The sequence below is a fragment of the Pan paniscus genome, chromosome 15 (assembly GCF_029289425.2).
Source record: "Pan paniscus chromosome 15, NHGRI_mPanPan1-v2.0_pri, whole genome shotgun sequence".
Lineage (NCBI taxonomy): Eukaryota > Metazoa > Chordata > Mammalia > Primates > Hominidae > Pan > Pan paniscus.
Window position 1 is genome coordinate 40,757,513 of NC_073264.2, and position 22,041 is coordinate 40,779,553.

At 41.4% G+C, this 22,041-nt stretch overlaps 1 protein-coding gene and 1 long non-coding RNA gene across 2 annotated transcripts in view; one reads left to right on the forward strand and one right to left on the reverse strand.

Moving 5' to 3' along the window:
• The window catches only part of FBXO33 (F-box protein 33), a 34,791-nt gene extending 23,824 nt beyond the window's left edge, over positions 1-10,967 (reverse strand). The window contains exon 1 of the mRNA XM_014347579.5: positions 10,097-10,967. Within this exon, the coding sequence (XP_014203065.2) occupies positions 10,097-10,695 (599 nt within the window). The 5' untranslated portion in view covers positions 10,696-10,967. The remainder of the gene's footprint in view (positions 1-10,096) is intronic.
• Positions 10,968-11,123: 156 nt separating this feature from the next.
• LOC134728891 (uncharacterized) overlaps positions 11,124-22,041 on the forward strand; it is an 80,747-nt gene continuing 69,829 nt past the window's right edge. The window contains exon 1 of the long non-coding RNA XR_010109750.1: positions 11,124-11,188. This is a non-coding gene — a long non-coding RNA (uncharacterized LOC134728891). The remainder of the gene's footprint in view (positions 11,189-22,041) is intronic.

Here is a 22,041-nt window from a genome sequence, read left to right on the forward strand (position 1 = left end):
AGTCCTACCACATATGTTCTTCATATGAGTCCATAGCTCATATGAAGGTTAGACCTAGGCAAATTTCAGGGCATAATGAGTTTATACGAAGCAGAAAAGTCAAAGAGAAAAAAGAAGAAAAATAAAAATTTCAGGTGACCATAGTAAGGAAGACCACAAAGTTTCTGGGAGCAATTAAACAGACTAACCCAAATTTACATAACATGATATGAACAGAACACTGCTGTACAAGTGCTTGGTGATAAACGAGTTAAACAACAAAGTAAGTTATGTTTTCAGATAATAAACTGTATCCAAACCCTAGCTATTTGAGTACAAATCATACACACACACACACACACACACACACACAAACACACGCACGAGTAAGAATAACCAAAAAGGGGAAAAATATTTTTAGATGTATTTAGGGAATAGCAATTAGAAGGGCATTGTAATGTTAGAACATCATATCTAACTCTTTGTACTTTATTCCACTTCTAGAAAACCTCCAGATAAGAATAAATACAGACCAGGCACAGTGGCTGACGCCTGTAATCCTAGCACTTTGTGAGGCTGAGGCAGGTGGATTGCCTGAGCTCAGGAGTTCGAGACCACCCTGGGCAACATGGTGAAACCCCGTCTTTACTAAAAACACAAAAATTAGTCAGGCCTGGTGGCGTGTACCTGTAGTCTCAGCTACTCGGGAGACTGAGGCAGGAGAAGTGCTTGAAGCTGGGAGGTGGAGGTTGCAGTGAGCCAATATTGTGCCACTGTGTTCCAGCCTGGGCAACAGAGCTAGACTCCATCTCCAATAAAATAATAAAACAAAAAACAAAATAAACAGAATCATACTACTCATCACTTCTGTTGCTCATGCCCTGGTCTAAGCCACCATTACTTCTTGCCTGGATTACTGCAACAATCTCCTAACTCTGCTCATTGCTTCCACCCTTGCCCTACTACAAGCTATTCCCAACACAGTAGCCAGACTGTTCCTTTTGAAATGTCAGATCACATCACTGTCTTTGCTCAAAACTCTCTGATGACACCTCATCTAAGAGTAAAAGTCAAAGTCCTTACAAGAGCCTCACAAGTGCCTACAGATTTCCTTATCACCTTCCTCCTTACCTGGCTGACTTCTTCTACATTTCATTGCTTTCCATGCTGTGTCTTTTTCTTTTTTCACCCTTCATAAGAATTTATTACTAGGTAGAGTGTAAAACAATAAAGCTTCTAAATGGTGACATAAGAGAATATCTTTTTGACTTTGCAGATTTTTTTCTAACAAAGTTTTTGTTTCAGTAGAACACAAAAATCTCTACCCATAAAGGAACAAAATGTCAAATTGGAATTTTTTAAAATCAAGAACTTCTGAATATTAAAAAATGCTTAAGGCCAGGCACAGTGGCTCATGCCTGTAATCCTAGCACTTTGGGAAGCCAAGGCGGGTGGACCACAAGGTCAGGAGTTCGAGACCAGTCTGGCCAACATAGTGAAACCCTGTCTCTACTAAAAATACAAAAATTAGCTAGGTGTGGTGGCATGTGCCTGTAGTCCCAGCTACTCGGGAGGCTGAGGCAGGAGAACTGCTTGAACCTGGGAAGCGGAGGTTGCAGTGAGCTGAGACCATACCACTGCACTCCAGCCTGGGTGACAGAGTGAGACTCCATCTCAAAAAAACCAAAAAGCTTAATATAATGAAAGGGAGAATTTTGTAATAATCAGAACTATCAAAGGACTCATTTAGGACATACAAAAAGTTATCAGAGAAATACAAATTAAAAGTACAATATAATACACTTGAATTAAAAACACTGACACTTGCTAACACGTTAGTAAGACTGTGGAAAAACTGGAACTCATATATATTACCAATGAGAGTATCAAATGGACAACCCATTTTGAAAAGCTTTTTGGTTATTTCTACTAAAGCTGAGCATATGTATACGGTATGATCCAGAAATTTCATTCCTAGGTATAAGCCCAATATGAATGCCTACATTAAATGCACTAAAAAGAAGTGCACAAATATGTATGCAGATAGCAGCAATGATCATTAAATACAAAAACTGGAAAAAATTCAAATGTCCATCAACAATAGAATAAATTACAGTCTACTCATCAATAAAAATTAATGAACAACTATTATGGTGAGGTCTCAGACATACAACATTGAGCAAAAGAGGTCAGATTCTAAAGATAACATACTGTATAATCTTGCTTATATGAACTCCAAAAAGAGGTAAAACTAACCCACAGTGTTAAGTCAGGATAATGGTTACCTTTGAGGAAAGGGAGTGGTAACTGGTAGGGGTCACAAAGGGAACTTCTAGGGCTCTAGTAATGTTCTGTTTCTTTTTAAAAAGTTAAAATAACTTTTATTTTAGAATCTGGGGGCACATGTACAGGTTACAAAGGTATATTGTGTAATACTGAGGTCTGAGGTAAAAATGAATCCATCACCCAGGTAGTGAGCATAGTATCCAACTCTTACCCTGCTGCCTCCCTCTCCAGTCTTGTATTCCCCAGTGTCTATTGTTTCTATTTTTATAACTATGTGTACTCAATGTTTAGCACCCACTTATAAGTGAGAACATGCGGTATTTGGTTTTCCGTTTCTGTGTTAGCTTAGGATAATGGTCTTCACCATGCTGTTTCTAAAACATGCCAGTCATACTTGCACTACAGAGCTACTCCACTTACTGCTACTTCTGTCTGGAATCACTTGCCCCAAAGAGACACCTGGCTTGCTCCCTCCCTACCTTCAAATACCACTTCAGTAGTTGAGACCCTCCTTAACTTCCCTATTTTAAATAGCAACACTCCTAAGTCCACCATTCCCATCTCCCTTCACTGCTTTATATTTCTTCGTAGCATATATTACCAACTGAGATACTGTAATTTCACTTAACGTGTTTTCTGTCTTCTTTTCCATAAGAAAAAGCTCTATGATGGCAGGGCCTTTTGATTATTGCTGTATCTCCAAATTCTAACACAGGGTCTGGCATTCAAAAATATTTGTTGAATAGTGTATTTACCTTAGTTTATAAAAAAATTAAAGTCTATTTAGCTACATCTCACACACCACAAATTTAGGGGGCAGACCAGTTTTCAGTTACATTATACATTAGGAATCCCTCTGAAACAACATATTTTCCCAGAAAACTAAAAATCCCATTCTCAGTTATTTCTTTGACGTAGTAAATAGAACCAGTGGAAAACCGCAAAATGCAGCTACCTTATATGAGAGTTAATATAGCTAAGTCTAATTAGCTGTGGAAACAGAAAATAGAAAACATACAACTTAAGTATGTATGTTAAGGCTGGGTGCAGTGACTCAGGCCTGTAATCCCAGCGCTTTGGGAGGCCAAGGCAGGCGGATCATGAGGTTGGGAGATTGAGACCATCCTGGCCAATATGGTGAAACCCCATCTCTACTAAAAATACAAAAATTAGCTGGGCGTGGTGGTGCATCCTGTAATCCCAGCTACTTGGGAGGCTGAGGCAGGAGAATCGCTTCCACCTGGGAGTCAGAGGTGGCAGTGAGCCGAGATCATGCCACTGCACTCCAGCCTGGTGACAGAGTGAGACTCCATCTCAAAAAAAAAAAGTTTATTAAAATTCCACTGAAATGAGATATCTTGTTTTCTATACTGCACAAGAATTTCCTTATGAATTAAACAACCATCACAATTTTTTATTGTCTTATTATTCTTCTCAGACTCCTGTTAGGACTGTTTAGCACAATTGTGACCCAGTGCTTGAGATTTCAGGCCTGATGACCTTGTTCTCTCTTCTGTGGGTCAGAATTGGGGAACTTCATCTATGGTAGTAAACTTTGTTAAGTTTCTTTTCATTCCAGAGGATCCAAAATTATTTCTTTGATTTAATACACAGGAACAATAGAAAAATGCAAAATGCAGCCACCTTAAGAGTTATTACAGCTAAGAAGAATTAGTTATGGAAACATAAAAGAACATGGTTCTTTAAAAAGATGCTCTTAAAAACATTAAAATCTTTTCCAATGCCATAAAAGAGATAATGACATATAACTTTTTTCCTTTTTTAATTAATAAAAGCTAAAATAATCCACCATCATTGCATGAAATTCTCTCGGGCTGGTTCTATTCTTCTTAGTCCACTTTCAGTATCATGTTTTAACATCCACATTATACTCTTTTAATAACATTATTTCCTTTCCTCAAAAATGCTAATGAACGGTCATAGCCAAATCAAACGAACACAAATAGTTTAGAGATGTGTTGTCCAGTAGTTTTCTTCTATGGATGGAAGTGTACTATTCTATGTTGTACAATATAGCAGTCACTAGCCATATGTGACTATTGAGCGCTCGAAATGTGGCTAGTGGAACTAATGGGGTCTTTAATTTTATCTATTTAAAATTTAAATAGCTATCTGTAGCTACTGGCTGCCATATTTGACAGTACAACATTAGAACCCAGAAATAAATAACCGGCCTATAACAGTACTCCTTATTAGATTTGGGACCCATTAACCAGAAGTTATTTCCCAGAACTTACAATTCCATCTAAGAATTACCATCCCCTAATCTAAGAATAACTACCATCCCCAAATCCCAAAGGTTACACACAAAAGGTGTATTTAAATAAAACGAACACTTACGGTTGTTATTTAACATGCTATTTTTAAAAATTATTTATTTATTTATTTATTTTATTTTTTCATATTTATTTATTTTTTTAACATGCTATTAAAAGATAATTTTAACAATAATAAGGACAAGAAAATCGAGTGAGAAAGAAATGATGAAAAAATATTGTTTTTTCCTTTTGTCTTACTACCCACGTCTAACTGGTGAGTACTCTGGGCTATACTTCCAAAATCCATCCACTTTTTTTCATCTCTCCTGCCTCCATCATAGTTCAAGCTACCATCATCTCTTGCTTAGAGCACAGTAAAAGCTTCCCAACTTGTCTCCCTACTTTCTCTCTTGGTCCCTAAGTCGCTCATAAAATGGCCAGGGTGATTGTCTTAAAATGCAAATGATATCACATTATTCCTGTCCTTAAAATTTTTTTCAGTGACTTCTTCTATCCTTGGAATATATTCCAAACTTCATTAAATAAGCCTACCTAACCCCAATTCTTCCTTCTTCTACTTCTCAGAACTCATCATGGCATCATTTTCATCCTCACTTGCCACAGCCCTGTCACACTTTATTTTCCACTGCTCGAACAGACCAAAAATTTGTCTGGCTCAAGACCTTAGCGCTTACTGTTTCTTGTGTGTGGAATGCTATTTGCTCAGATCTTCAGATGGGCAACGCTTGTTATTCATGCTGCAGCCCAAATATCCTTCTCAAAAGAGGTTTTCCCTGACACTTTACCTAATGTTGCCACCTAGTGACTATTACATCCTTCTGTTTTATTTTCAGATTTTATTTTCACAACCTGAAATAATCCTTCTTTCCTTTGTCTACTTGTTTCTGTCTTTCTTCCTCCTCTCGAATGACTTCGTGAGAACGGGAAGCGTGTCTTCCCCGCCTGGCACATAGTACGCTCTCAATAATTGGAGGAAAAAACCCTAGATTTTCTATAACTATCATTTTAGCTCCTAAATAAATTGGTCAAGTTTGGTGAACTCTCCCAAGGCTGCCTCAGAACTAACAAATTAAAATGGAGATATTTAATCACTCCACTCAAAAGCTGCTTAACACCCTCATTTAACACAGTCAAAAAATTTTAACTTTTTTTTTCCTTGAGTTTTACACCCTATTCCATCTATCAGTTGCCAATACAGCTGTGGAATAAAAAGTCCTAAAACCTCTCATAACAGCCTTCCAGGAGGTTAGTTTCTTTAGCTTTCCTTCTCAATAACTTTGAGGCTATCCCTAAGGAGCCTCTTTTTCAGTTTTTAGGTAAGGAGCCTGCTGGGAATGCAGTGTCACAGGAAACTAATTCTTGAAAGGGCAGATTGGTCACAGGCCCAGTATATTTTAATATATTTATTCTGTAAATGGGCTTTTTAAAGTAAATAATAACAAAGTAAACTCTCAGAGATGAAACATTGTTAAACATATTTATTATACTACCACAGGAGAAATATTTCAAGAAAAATAAGGCTAAAAACTGTTGGAGATAATACCTTCAAGGCATTTTCTACCATCTTAGGTAGTAATCTGAAATGTCCAGGGAATTTTTAACCCATTTTAAAATGCATTTTTAGGCAGGGTGCAGGGGATCACACCTGTAATCCCAGCACCTTAGGAGGCAGAAATGGGAGAATCATATGAGGCCAGGTATTAGAGACCAGCCTGAGCAACACAGTGAGATCCTGTCTTTACACAAAATTAAAAAAATATATATATCAGCCAGGCATGGTGGTGCATGCCTGCAGTCCTAGCTACTAGGGAGGCTGGGGTGGGAGGATCATTTGAGCCCAGGAATTTGAGGCTGCAGTGAGCTATGATCATGATTGCTCCATCCTGAGTCACAGAGCAAGACTCTGTCTCAAAATATTTTTAAATGTCTTTATTATTGTTTCTTGGTAGGAAACAATACAAAGGTAAGATTCTCCTTCACTGTGCATGCCAAATCAACAAGACCCAAATCTAAGTATTATTAATAGATCCTTTTTAACTTACAGGCTATATAAGCAGACACAGTCATGAAATGGTCAATCCACATACAAGCAGTTAGAGCTGTACCCAGAATCTTAAAAAGAAAATCAATCTTGTACAAAATTTCTCTGGTCTGTTACAATATGCATTCTTTTTTTAAAAATTTTTTTTGAGACGGAGTCTGGCTCTGTCACCCAGGATGGAGTGCAGTAGCACGATCTCTACTCACTGCAACCTCTGCCTCCTGACTTCAAGCGATTCTACTGCCTCAGCCTCCTGAGTAGCTGGGATTACAGGCATGCACTGCCACACCCGGCTATGTATTTTAAAAGAGATGGGGTTTTGCCATATTGACCAGGCTGGTCTCCAACTCCTGACCTCAAGTGATCCACCCGCCTCGGCCTCCCAGAAAGTGCTGTCATTACACGTGTGAGCCACCACCTCTGGCCAACGATATGAATTCTCAACAACAACAAAAAAGTACTGCCCCTAACAGCATTCCACCCAAGAAAAGCTTATGTAAAACATTTATACAGCCCATAAAAGCATAAACCAGATGAAGACAATGTGCCTATGGCTACTCTTCAGGTATTTTTAGTGACTGAGTCTATTACCTATTATCATAAATCTTACCATGAGCTCTCGTTTTTCCTAAGGAGTCTGAAATACAGCATTTTAATAGGCAGTACCCAACCTGACAACTGGATTAAATGCTAAAAATGCATTTATATCTATTTGTTGTTTGCACTTCTAGGTACAATTTCTTATAGAACGACTGCAGAGAAATTCAGCCTATGTGACCTAAAATACAGTTGAATGAGTACTTACTGCCCCTCTGTTCTTACTATTAATGAAGAAGACAGGTATCCTAGTGCCCTGTAGAGAAGGAATTTCTGAAACGTGAAGGACTGTGTGTTACCCTCAGAGAGGCACTTATGCATCTTCTTTATCCTTATTAGTTGTTCCTAAAACCTAAGATACAGGTATGGCAACTATAATCACTATGAGAATACATGTATATATATAACCCAGGAACCAAGCAAAACAAAATGCCAATTGTCCTCTCTGAAGATCAGCACCCTTGAAAAGTTCCCACAATTCAAGTTTATACTTTTAGTTATTTTCCTGAGGGACATGAAAATAACTGGAACAAAACAAAATAACAGTCTGAATTGTATGAACTGTATAAAGGAATTCAGCACAAAGCCTGGAAGCAGAATGCTTATGATCTGGTATGATTCACACCCCCTCTTTTCTACTTATAGAATGGCAGAAATCATAAAGCAAAACCATTGTAAATTTAACTTGAAAATGTAAAGAGCAATGTCAAATGTCCCAAGTCTATAGTTTAAGTGATTATAGAAAGAAATAATAGGCTTTACTAGTCACTGATAAACAATGTGGTTTAAAACATTTTCAGATTTGTTAAAATTTAAAGGAAACTAGTCTTATTTATGGATTTAATATTCATATTAACTTTTCCAATATCACAGAGTATCTCAAAACACTTTCAACAGTAAAGATGAGATTAACTTATTTCCAAAAACCCTTTGATGTATCATTAGTACAAACAACATGCAATTACACTACACTTTGAGACAAACAGAATGAATATGCTACCAAAGCCGCATGACATACAACACCATGCTAATAGTAGATGACAAGCAAACCTTAAAATTAGGGATGACGGGTGTGATGTTTTTGCATAGAAGTGATAGCTGACCCAGAAGGGCAGGCATCGGTGGCCTTATAGAGAAGCAGATTGGGATGCTAATAAAAATTGTAGGGGTAAGGAAGAGAAGGACAGGAGAATTAAGCTACAAAGCAAAGATGTGAAATATCTCCATTTTGCCTGTATGTTATCCACCCATCCAACCAACCAGTTATTAAAATACTTAAAAGGAACTAGACACTTCTCAAGTCTTGTTCTTACTTGGGTCAAAGGCACATACAGTGTTTGGATGGTTGCATAAAAGTGCAATTTGATCTCAGTACAGAAAAATCTAATTGGTACTCACTCATTGAATTCACCCTCAACCTTGGTCTCATTAGTAAGTGCTCACTGACTGAAACTTTGCAACTTTTGGGTCAGTTGGTCCTCTAGCCATACATTCAACTCTGAGAAAGTCTCTAACCTAATCTGTTTTTAGCTTCAATGGCCTCTCCTGCCAGATAAAACCAAAGTAAGGAAATAGAATGTCTTGCGAAAAGCTGTGGAAACGCACAGGCAACTGGAATAATGGAGCCATATCCCAGATACAACTTGGAGCTATAACTTATCTCTTGACTTCTAAATTAAGACACAGATTAATGGCGCATACATATATATATATATAACCTTATATCTATATATATCTCCTAGCATTAAACCAGGGACTGCTCTCAACCTTGTTCAACATAATGTTCAGTATATTTACTGCAAAAGGACACGCTTTTGGAGAAAAACAATGCCGTACAGCAATGTGCAAATCACTTGATCCTATAAAGGGTCAGTTTCCTTTCTGTAAAACAGGGTTATTTATCATTGCCCTGCCTCACAGTGTCACTGAGAGGCTCAAACAACACAGTGAATGTGAAACTGCTGAAGTATTTTTACTATGTAAGGTGCTCCTTTTGTGAACGTCTAAACTTTCTTCTAATAAGAGCTTTACTGTAAGGTTCTTTAGAATATCCATATAAAGAAGATCTAACTTAATAGGGTTTTGGAGGTGGCGATGGAGAAAAATGATGATTGGGAGGGATACTGGGTCAGAATATAAGGAGTTAGTTCTGGAATTACAGTGAAGTCCTGATGCAAAACCAGAACAGTTATGTGCTTACCCTTTGCAGACCCTGGCCAACTCCCTCGCTGCCCGCCCGCCTCCTCCGCCCGACTGTTACTTTTAGGTGAACTACTGGGGAGAAGTTGAGTGTGGTGGTGTATGGGGAGGGACTTTCAACCCTGAAGATCAACTTCTTCCCCAATCCCTTTAACAAACACTCCTCCTCCTCTTCCGGCCTTGTTCAGTTAGCCGAAACTATTTCTGGTAAGAAAATGGCTGTTACAAAATTTCTTTTAGGCAGCGTCCTATGAGTACCTACTCTTTCCCTCACCATGAACTATTTCTAACAGATTCAGAGTCAGAAAATCGTGTTATGTGTATGTTTTGTTTCTTCCAAGGCTCACCCACAGGCCTCATCCTCCCAGTCTTAACGCTCCCATATATAAAATGAAAAGTGACAGCGCCTGTCAGCTCCATCCCACGGCCACCAAGAGGATGAATGAGTGCCTGGAAGGCGCCAGAAGTGGTGTCTGTTAAACACCCCGTCCACCACTGTTTATAAAGTATCGTGATGAGTCCCGTTATGCCTTTCCGCTCAAGGAAACCGCCTAGTTAGAACCAACACTCTCCGTCACTGAGGAAGGCAACACTGAAGTTGGCCGGGCACGTATTACGCACAGAATCTGTGTCGGGGTGCGGGGACGGAGCGACCCCCCGTTACCGGGCGGGGCGGGGCTCAGGGCAAGCCTACCTGTTGTTCCGGATGCTGACCAGCACGCAAAGCACCAGCTCCAAGTAGGTGCGCAGCACTTCCAGCCAACGAGCTGAGAGCTGCAGGGCCTCGACTTCCTCCCCTCCAGTCCCGGTGTCCGCGCCACCTCCGTCCCCTGGGCCACTGCCGCTCAGATAGTTCTCGGCGGCGAATTCAACACGCAGCTCTCGCACGAACCAGCCGCACTTGCGCATGAGGAATTCCAGCCGAGGCTGCTCCGCGGGCGAGACGCGGAGGCAGATGCGGAGCTGGGGCCACAGGGCCGGATAGAAGAGGCACTCACGCCAGTGCGAGCAGGAGGCCGAGGCCCGCAGCCGGTCGGGCGCCGGCAGAAAAGAGAAGATGTGCACGATCAGCTCGCTGGGCAGCGACGCAGCGCCCGCCGCCTGCCCGCACAGAGCCATCCGGCCCCGCCGCCGGCTGCCGGCTCCCGGCCGCCCCCGCAGTACCCGGAGCAGCCCCCGCAGCCGTCGCAGCTGCTGCAGCCGCAGCCGCCGCCACCGCGCCACCCGGGCGGCCCCGGCTCGGGTTCGAGCTCCCGGCGGTCGGGGCTGCGGCACTGACAAGAACAACAACATCAATGACAAGGAAGAAGGGGGCGGAACCGTCGTGGGTCTCGGCGGAACCAAGTAGAACACAAGTTGTGGAGAGGGGGAAAGGCCTCTGCGGGCGTGGCCTGCCGGGAGCCAGCCTCTGTCCTCTCAAACTCTACTCACGTGCGTCCGAGGCCGGCACACTGAGTAACTGCACTGCCCTCGCTCGTAAACTTCAGCGGCCCGGAAGCCTCAAGGCGTACTGTAAGGAAAAGGCAGCCCTCCCTGCGCCGGTCGGCAGAGACAGAGAAGTGGTAGGAGCTGAGTTTGACGTCGCCGCTGGTGGGAGGAGTCCGGCGCGCACCGGCGCGACTTCCGGAAGAGGGGAGCGCCCGATTGCCTGTAGGGACGGGAGACGCGGCACGTGATCTCTGACGCACGCAGGCCGCGGGGCGGGGCGGGGCGGGGCTGGGCGGGACTGGAACCGGCACTTGGCACCCCTTACGCCTTACGGTGGCCGCTGCGCCCAGTCACATCTGTAAGTCGGTTAATTTTGGCGCTCGGTCGATGGAGGTGGCGGTACTCTGGCTTAGTGCGAGAGGTCGTCACGCTTCTTTGTAAAACGTTTCTCAGTTTGGGCTGAGGACCCTGAGCCAAAGTGGCGGCATGCAGGGTCTTTCTCAGCCATCCCACCTGCCCAGAGTAGGGTTAAGAATTCCTGAGATTGCGCCGCTGAGAGGGAGCTGGCGGACGGGCGGGCTAACCCCGGCGGGCTGTGCCGGGAGGGGCGGTGTGGGGCGTGGCGGAGGCCGCGAATGGACCTGCCCCCTCGGTCCAACCACGCAGGTGGACTTCCACGCACTCGCTGGTGTGTGGGGAAGCAGTGAGGACAGCGTCACCCTTTGGATTCAGAGGGAGAGAAAAAAATTGGCAAAGGGATCTGAGATCCGCAGGTTGTTACCAGCCTCTTCTCCAGGGCTTGAGGAAGGGTCTCTGTTCCCAGTGCTGAGATTTAAGGCTCTCGTTGAAAAGTTCACAGTAATGACAGAGCTTTGATTTTTTTTCTTTCTTCTTCTTCTTTTTTTGCCTGGTACCCCTAACTTAGATTTTCCAAATCATGTCCCTAACTTCACCACAGCCTACTGCAAAGTAAACTCTGGTTGCAAAGAGTGGTGAAGTCAGAAAAGATTAAGTGACTTTATGTAATAATCGAGGGCAGCTTTAGGGAGGCTGCCTCTTTATGTAATAATTGAGAGTTGCTTTAGGGAGGCTGTGATTTTGGAATAGCCTCGTTCTTTTGTGGTAAACACCAAGACTTTTTGGACTTTTTTTTTTTTTTTTGGTTTTAAGGAGCGGAGAGTTTAATAGGCAAGAAAGAAGCAAGAAGGCTGAAGGAAGAAGCTCCCCACTACAGAGACAGACGGAGGGGGCTCCCAAGACGAAAGAGGAGACCCCCATTCTAGATGTTCTTAACCCTTTGAGGGCAAAGCTCTCCGTTTAATGCCTTGCACATATCAGGTTGCCAACAACATGATGTGGTTTATCAATTGTGATAGGTTACTTATTCGAGCCCCTGTTTACAAGAGTTTTAGGTAATTATACCTTATTAATTTTAATGAACTCTTAGAGGGCGACCCCAGTCGTGGGTTCGGCAGGATGAAACACTACCCATTTACCAGTTTACAGACATTTAGGTCGTTTCGAGTTATGAATAATGCTGTGAACATTCATGTGCAAGTCTTTGTGTGGACGTATGTTTTAATTTGTCTTGGGTAGATACCTAGGAATGAAAGTGATGGGTCGTAGGGTAGTTCTATGTATAACTTTTTGAGAAACAGAAACTTTTTCCAAAGTGGCTGCATCATTTTTCATTCCCACCAGCAATGTATGAGGGTTTCCAGTTCTCTGACTTTTTTTTTTAATATTCTAGAAATGCACTGTAATTTGAGATTGATATTTTTTTCTTAGCAACAAGCTACCATCTTGGAGATCATTAATAATTAGTCTTTAATTATTAGGAATGGTTCCTGAGTAAAATGAAAATATGTCAGTCTGCCATAAATGAAATTCATTATTTTAGAATTTCAAACTTTCTTCTTAAATGAAGTGTGGTAGGAATCCTATTTTAACAACTGTAAGCTAAAGAATTAGCTGTGAATCTTGCCCAGTTTCAATAATAAATCAGTGAATTCCAATGGTTGCACAAAATTTATCTTATCAGGCCAATATATTTACTATTAATTAAATGTATATTGAGTATGTATATTTAGCATGTTAAGTGAGTTAGATTCTTTTGACATATATTCTATACTGCTAAAATAAAATTGACTCATATAGGACAGAATGGAATTACATTTTGTGAAGTTATAAAATCTGAGCTATGATTCAGAGTGTGGGAGGAAGTACTGACGTTATGAAGCTCATAAGTACCTAGTAGTACTAAGCTCCAGGTTCCAAAAGTGGCATATTGTCACTATAGCAACCACCATGCTTATTTGGATTTGAAACCCAGGCAACGAATGGTGGATAGGACTATAATATTAAGGTAGGTATGTGCTCTGGTGGATTGATATGCCTGCCTGTTGATAGTCAATGGTCTGTTCTGTTTTTCTTGTTATACTCATGGTTAATTCTTTTAAGAGATAAATTAAGCACTTAATATTTTTATATTTCTCCTTTTCTAACATGCTAAGTTTAGTGTTTTTCCTAGTTAGGTAATTGGGATATTAAATATATCTTACTATAGCTTTCTTTCCATTTTTGCTTAAGTTTGGCAACTTTCTTTGGGTTAAATATAACTTTTATTATACTGAATCACTTGCAATTTTATAATAGAAAAAAGTAACCATGACAGATTTTATTTTAGCTGCATCATGAAACGATGTTCAAGGCTACCAATAAACATGAAAATTGCCTAAATTCTAATATTTCTTGAAAAAATACAGTTTTCTGAGTGATGTCTGGGTTTCAGACATTGTTGACAGGTAGAGGTGACATAATACCCTTCCAATTATCTCTTAGCATGCACCCATAAATTTACCTAGAGGCACAGGAACCTCCTGCGACAGTAGATCTGGGGACCTCATTCCCGTCACCCTTGTCTGGTGGGTTGAAGTGTTTCCTAGTGGAATCATATTACAGTAAAAAGAAATGAGGGATTGAAGGGAATTCATCTTTAGAGGAGGAAGTCTGCGTTGGTGAGCTAGATGACAGAGGACCGCGTCATTGGTTTGTCAGTCTAGGTGCAGCATGTCGCTGATATCACAACTTTTTCTAACCAAGCCACTCATGAGTTGATTGTGCAAGACCTCTCTCCATAAAGGAGGGATTGATAGTTCATATATCAAAGGAATCAGATACGTGTAGTGAGAGAAGAATTGGGTACTGTGCAATATAGGGAGATGGAAAGATTGTGTCTTACAGGAGGATGCTTTTCGCAAGTGGGAAAGTGGGCTCTGTGTTTCCAGATTTCCTAGTTTTTCAAAAGTAACTAAAATCCTCATTTTAAAAAAGGTTAAACCTTCAGATTGCCAATTTATTTACATTAAAAATATTCTGTGGGCATAACAAAACCAGATTTAGTCTTCAGGGCACCAGATTTCAAATTCTTTACCAAAGTTCTCAAAACTGTGGGCCAAGGCCATATTTTGTCTCTGTAGCTAGGCCTACTAGCTAATCCCCGCATTTTAAGTCCACTTCCAGAGCTATTTTTTTCCCTATCCATCCCATTTAGTTAAAAAATGAATTCAAAAGGTTTAACTTGAATGCCTCTTTTATTGCATTACTGATTTCTTCCCTTTTATTTAAGAGGATGGGTGTTTTCAGAGGTACCCTTTATTGCTTAAGTACATATTAAAAACTGAGTGTTATGTTTAACACAGCTGATTCAACCAATAAAATTCCTTGACTTCTAGTTAAAATCAGTAATTGACTAATGATCCTCGTTGGAGTTGTGCAGCTTAGATTATAGGCAGGATCCCACAACGGGGCTCACAGGACTGTTACTTAAGAGGCACAGTCTCCAACGTAGTCATTTTAATTGGGTTCCTTTGGTTGTTTAACCTAACTAGCTTAAGCACTGAGAAGATTTTCTTTCCTCCTTCCCTCTGGCCCTCTTCCTCCTCTTCCTGGAGTTTTGAGGACATCCACAGGTATCCTTTGATGTGTAGGGACCGGAATGGAAAACTAAAAGCAGGAGCTAAGGTTACTCTCTTCATCTCTGAGTACCACAGTTTCTTGGAATCTTCATCAAGCTTTTCCAGGTCATACTGGCTGAGTAATCTTAAGACTTTGTCATGAAGAAATATATTATTCATGGCTAATTACTGCAATATTCTCATTGCAGAATTTAATATTTAATCCTTTGGAAAATCTTTTTAGCCCATTAGGTGCTGAAAAGGAGAAATGAAGTGAATATTTTCATATAGTAGCATTAATTGGAATGTTGTCTTGCTCTAGGCCAAAGGGGTTTCACTTGATGTGCCAATTTTAATTAGTTTTGCAGGCTGAGAAGTACTATGTTAAGAAGGATTTTGAGGTTGTCCTCATTCTACTGGAAGGAGTATCATTTGATTTGTGATGTCTGCCATAGTTGGAAAGAATTGGTGACCTGTTTAGGTAATTATTGTCTAATGTGACTATATATTAGTGTTTGTTTTCTACATTTGTTGCACTGTGCAGATACAATCTTTAGTGAATTGTATTCATGCTAATTCCTTATTTTATGAATAGCAACAGATCACTTAAATAAGTTTTATAAATTATTTCAAATTAGGAATTTTGATAATATAGCTACAACGTATTAAGTAAATTTTGACATCTATAGATGAATCAACTCTTAACTGAATTATCTGGGAATGTGAATCAGTTCTTCATTTATATTGAATATTAATAGGGGAGTCATACTTTCATACCACAAGGAAAATAAAACAAATTTTTCATTCACTTGAAGGTTATGGAATTTCTTCCATAGTATTCAGTTTATGTAGGAAGATTCTCATATCTCTAAAATCTAACCCTTTAGCAAGAAATTTCTAGTAGAAATTCATTACATTTTTTTTCTTAAGAGTAATACATGACCATGGTAACAAAAAAATGTAGTACAAAAGTACTGTTGATGAAAAGCAACAGATTTTCATCTCTTGCCTCCCATTGTCAGGCCTACTCCCAGAAACATTTTTAACAATTTTGATGTTAGATTCATTAGGTAATTTTATTTCATTTAATTCATTTTTCTTTTTTTCCCCCAAACCTTGCCCTCTTCCCTCCCCCTCCCCAGCAGTAGTCCCCAGTGTCTGTTGTTGCCATGTTTATATCCATGAGTACCCAGTGTTCAGCTCTCACTTATACGTGAGAACGTTCGGTATTTGGTTTTCCGTTCCTGCATTAATTCACTTAGGATAATGGCCTTCAGCTGCATCCATGTTGCTGCAAAGGACATGATTTTTCTTATTTTTAATGGCTGTATAGTATACCATGGTATGTATGTACCACATTTTCTTTATCCAGTTCATATGATGGTCATCTAGGTTGATTCCATGTCTTTGCTATTATGAATAGTATTGTGGTGAACATGCGAGCTTGTATGTCTTTTTGGTAGGATGATTTGTTTTCTTTTGGATATATATCCAGCAGCGGGGTTGCTGGATCGAATAGTACTTCTAAGTTCTTTGGGAAATCTCCAAACTGCTTTCCACAGTGGCTGAACTAATTTACATTTCCACCAAAGTGTATAAGTGTTCCCTTTTCTCTGCAGCCTTGCCAACATCTGTTATTTTTTGACTTTTTAAATAACAGCCATTCTGACTGGTGTCAGATGGTATCTGATGGTGGTTCAGATTTGAATTTCTCTGATGGTTAGTGATGTGAAATATTTTTTTCATATGTTTGTTGGCTGCTTATGTGTCTTATTTAGGAAAGTGTCTATTCATGTCTTGCCCATTGTTTAATGGGGTTATTTGTTTTTCGCTTGTTCAGTTGTTTAAGCTCTTTTTAGATTCTGGATATTAGACCTTTGTTTGTGGTGTAGTTTGCAAATATTTTCTCCCATTATGTAGGTTGTCTATTTACTCTGTTGATAGTTTCTTTTGCTAGGCAGAAGGTCTTTAGTTTAATTAGGTCCCACTCGTCAAATTTTGTTTTTGTTGCAATTGCTTTTGATAATTTAGGCATAAATTATTTCCCAAGGCTGATGTCCAGAATGGTGTTTCCTAGGTTTTCTTCTAGGATTCTTGTAGTTTGAGGTCTTACATTTAAATCTTTCATCCATCTTGAGTTAATCTTTTTATATGGTGAAAGGTAGGGGTCCAGTTTAATTCTTTTGCATATGGCTAGCTAGCTACCCCAGCACCATTTATTGAATAAGGAGCCGTTTCTCCATTGCTTATTTTTGTCAACTTTGTCAAGGATTAGAAGGCTGTAGGAGTGTGGCTTTGTTTCTGGGTTCTCTATTCTGTTCATTGGTCTATGCTGTCTGTTTTTATATCACTACTATGTTGTTTCGGTTACTATAGCCTTATAGTACAGTTTGAAATCAGGTAATGCGATGCCTCTGGCTCTGTTCTTTTTGCTTAGGATTGCTTTCACTATTCAGACTCTTTTTTTGGTTCCATATGAATTTTGGAATAGTTTTTTCCAATTCTGTGAAAAATGACATTGGTAGTTTGTTAAGAATAGTGTTGAATCTGTACATTGCTTTGGGCAATATGGCCAGTTTAACAATATTGATTTTTCCAGTCCCTGTGCATTGAATATTTTTCCATTTGTTTGTGTCATTTATAATTTTTTTTCAGCAGTGTTTTGTAGTCCTTTTTGTAGAGATCTTTCACCTCCTTAGTTATATATATCTCTAGGTTTTTTTTTGTGTGTGTGGCTATTGTAAATGGGATCATGTTCTTGATTTGGTTCTCAGCTTGAACATTATTGGTGTATAGAAATGCTACTGATTTTTGTACATTGATTTTGTATCCTGAAACTTTACCAAAGTCATTTATCAGTTCCAGGAGCCTTTTGGTGGAGTCTTTACGGTTTTTTAGATATACAGTTATACTGATAGCAAAGAGAGATAGTTTGACATCTTTTCCTATTTGGATGCCTCTTTAGGTAATTTCAAATTATATGCCTTTACTTACACTTTTTTCTCTTCTTTTTTTTGAGAACAGGTCTCACTCTGTTGCCCTGGCTGGAGTGCATTGGCAGGATCATGGCTCACTGCAGCCTCAACCTCCCAGCTCAAGCAATCCTCCTGCCTCAGCCTCCCAAGTAGCTAGGATTATAGGCAGGCACCACCACACCTGGTTAATTTTTAAATTTTTTGTAGAGATGGGGTCTTCAACTCCTGGCCTTAAGCAATCCTCCCACCTTAGCCTTTCATAGTGCAAGGATTACATGTATGGGCCACTAGGCCCAGTCACTACCTATGCTTTTTAACTGATTAACTTTAGACATCATCTGTTTACTCCCTTTTTGTAAAATATGAAGATGTATTTCAATTACATTACTCTCTTTCCCTCTTCCATATTCCTACCAATATTTGATAATCGTAATATTTTGTTTTTCTCTTGGTTTTTTTTTTTGGAGATGGAGTCTTGCTCTATTGCCAAGGCTGGAGTATAGTGATGTGATCTTGGCTCACTGCAGCCTCCATCTTCTGGTTCAAGCAATTCTCCTGCCTCAGCCTCCTGAGTAGCTGGGACTCCAGGTGCACATCACCACGCCTGGCTAATTTTTGTATTTTTAGTGGAGATGGGGTTTCACCATGTTGGTCAGGCTAGTTTTGGACTCCTGGCCTCAAGTAATCTTCCTGCCTCAGCCTTCCAAAGTGCTGGGTTTATAGGCATGAGCCACCGTGTCCAGCCTCTTGGTTGTTCTTACATTAATCAGCTTTTGCTACATAGCAGTCACAATCTTCTGTCTATAATTGGCTAGATTATAGTAGATTAGATAAATATTAGGCAAATATTCACTTTTTTCCACTTTACCCACCTTTATGGAAAAAGCATACTTTCTCCCATGATTATTAATGTTGGATTTGGGTCTTATGATTTGTGTAAAGTTAATTTTTCCTGTCTTTCGTTTATAAGAAGGGCTCTAATTAATAAAGATGCTAGTTTCTATAAAAGGGAAACCTGAAGATCTTAATGACAACAAAATAGCCGTGTATTTTTTCACTCCTTTAACTGTCCACTGAAGGTGTTCTTAGCAGGCGGCTTTCCTTCATGTGATGATTCAGTGACCCTAATTCCTTCTGTTTTATAGTTATACCATTCTTAAAATGCCCTGTGATTCTCTGTCTCTTGTAATGGAAGGGGAAGAGAGAATGGAGAAGGCACTTCTTAATTGCCGTAGCAAGGAAATGACAGATTACTTCCTACATTCATTGGCTAAAACTAGCCACATGGTCTTGCCTAGACGTAAAGGGTCTGAGAGATGAAGTTTTGCCACAAAGGAGGCCTATCCTTTTATTACTATTTTTGGCTGAAGGTAAATACTAGGGTCCTTGTATTTGCTGTGGACAGAGATGGAAGAAAACGGTGGATTTGTTTAGTATAGTTTTCTTGTATTCAGATCTTTAGTTAATCTCTATTCCTAGCTAACCTTCTCACTCTTTCCTTAATGTTCCTTAGAGATAGTTCCTCAGGTGCACTGAACCCAGAATCTCTAAGGTTTCAGTGCACAGGACAGCTTTTATCTCAATTGCAGCTTCCTCCTAGTGATGGTGGCGGCTCATCTGGAGCAGCTGCTGCGGTGAAGGCCGCTGCAGTAGGAGGGGGTGCACCTGGGGCTGTGCCCTCTGTGGAGCCCGTAGGGGGTGGGAACAGGTGATCCCAGTGGAAGCCTCACACTCTACCAAATTGGTGGGGCAGGAGCCTGCACTTCTAGGTGCAGCTGTAACCACCCAGCCATGGCTCCAGACCTGGGCATCCCTGTGCTCTCTGGGGCCCAGGGAGCCTCTTGTCCCCGCAAGTTCGGAAGTGCCTGCTCCCACTCTCCCTGGCCTCTCCCTGCTCTCAGTTCCCACTCTGGTGTGGAGCAAAGTTATAGCTTAGCCCAGGCACTGTCGTGACCCAGCCAGGTGTGTGCATGCCTGGGGCAACACTGACACACCAACTCCCACTGCCGCCTTGAGCACTGATGAGCTCAGAGGGAGCTGAAACTCTGAAACTTTGGGCACTGATGAACTCAAGAGGGAGACCGGGGGTGCTGAGGGCAGCTTGGTGTGGGCCTGTGGGCTCCCCTCAGCATGGACAGCCTGGGCACAAATGGCATGTTGATGGCAACAGGAGGCAGACAGATTCCTAGGTGGGAAGGGGCAGGTCATTGGTGAAACCCCGTCTTGAAGCCAGGGATGGCCTGAAGCCTGGGGGCCAGGCTGCCAATTACGGGTGGAGTCCACGGCCCAGAGTGAGGTGCTTTTTCCATGCCTGCCCATGGCTACCCATGGATCAATCAGCATGCACTTCCTCCCTTCTGAGCCCATAAAAACCCTAGACTCATGCAAACTCAGATACTCTTCAGGATGACCTGCCAGTGGAAAGGAGCTACCCACTACACGTCTTCTCTCTACTGAGAGCTGTTCTGTTGCTCAATAAATCTCTTCTCTGCCTTGTTCACCTTCCAGTTGTCCATGTTACCTCATTCTTCATGGACATGGGACAAGAACTAGGATATCACTGAATGGTAGGTGTGAAAGGAGCTGTAATGCTTTCCTGGCCCGCTTGCCAAGCTGCAGGCAGTGACACGCTCCTGGACTATGAGAGTGAAGAGTGATAACCCTTCTGGGGACCCAGACCTTGGGATTTCCTGAGGTAGAGCTGCTGTAACACTGTAGCACTTCCACCCTTTGTTGGCGCTGGGTGGCCGCCCCATGCAGTGGGAAGCAGCAGTGGGGCTGGGCCAGCCACGGGCTGCAGTTGTGGTGGTGGGACTGAAAGAGCTATAACACAAATGGGCTTAAACACTCCCCACTGAAACTTGCTGCCATCCCCTGCTCTCTGCACTGCAGGCAATGAGAAGGAGAGAAGAGCTGTAGCCCTTCTGGAAGCCCAGACCTTGGGGCTTCCTAAGCCAGAGCTGTGACATGCTATAACACCGTCTTTGGATGCTCTGTGGTTCCTGGCATCTCCGGGCTTTTGGGCGCCACCTTGTTCCCCTCATCCAGACACTGGTCTTTGCAGCAGAAGCTGCTTGCAGTACATCTGGTCCAGCCAGAGCCTCACATGGAGCCAGTGCCTGTGCTGGTGCTTGGTGCTGCCCCCTCCGCAGCAGCAGCTTGTATGCCTGGCTGTGCGCAGTGGCCGGATTCCACACTGACTTGCTCATGCATCCCTTGTCACTGAGTGCTTGGCTCACCCTTAGTAGCCGTGGGATCCAGGCCAATAGTGAGGCGAAGCGCAGCATGCTGGGTCGAGTGGGTGGAATAGTCCAGTGGGTGTGAGCGAACTCAAGCAGAGGCATCGCCAGCCACAGAAGTTTCCGTTTGGCAGAGCGACACCCAAAGGAGCATGGGTCACTAGTATGTTATGTTCTGCTTCAGTTGTCAATACACTCCTGTCCACTTTTTGCCTTTGAGGAAATATTTGGAATCTCTTAGTGGCAATGGTCATCTCTTTCCTAGCTGAGTTCTCTTCTTATTATACAGAGTCAAGTATCTATACATTGTTTTTAAATTTTAAGTTTTGGGAGTCAGAGGAAGTAAATCTAGAATATCTTCAATTAGTACCCTTAACAGAATTTTAATTTTTGAAAAAACATGTATTGCTTGAACAAGATGCATTTTCTATCCATGATGGACTGAGGATCAATAAATAGGGGGTTCTGGAGGATATGTAAAAAGGTATAATATATAATCCTTTCAACCTGAAGAATTTCTACTTTACTCCAACTTTGATGTCACTGCTAGCTTACCTTTCTAGAACCCTGATTCTATCGCAGTTCTTCTTCTTCTTCTTTTTTTTTTTTTGAGATAGAGTCTCGCTCTGTTCCCCAGGCTAGAGTGCAGTGGTGTGATCTTGGCTCAGTGCAACCTGTGCCTCCCGGGTTCAAGTGATTCTCCTGGTTCAGCCTCCCTAGTAGCTGGGATTACAAGTATGTGCCACCATGCCCAGCTAATTTTTGTATTTTTAGTAGAGATGAGGTTTTACCATGTTGGTCAGACTGGTCTCAAACTCCTGCCCTCAAGTGATCTGCCTACCTCTGCCTCCCAAAGTGCTGGGATTGCAGGCGTGAGTCACCACACCTGGCTGTCATAGTACTTATTTAGAAATGTTCAGTAATTTTTTTCCTTGCTCATATTTCTGTGTAAACTCTGGTTGGTCAATACCTGCCTATCAGTACTTGTCCCTCTACTGAGAGCTACTCAGTTTATTGTGTTATCTACATGCCACGTTCATT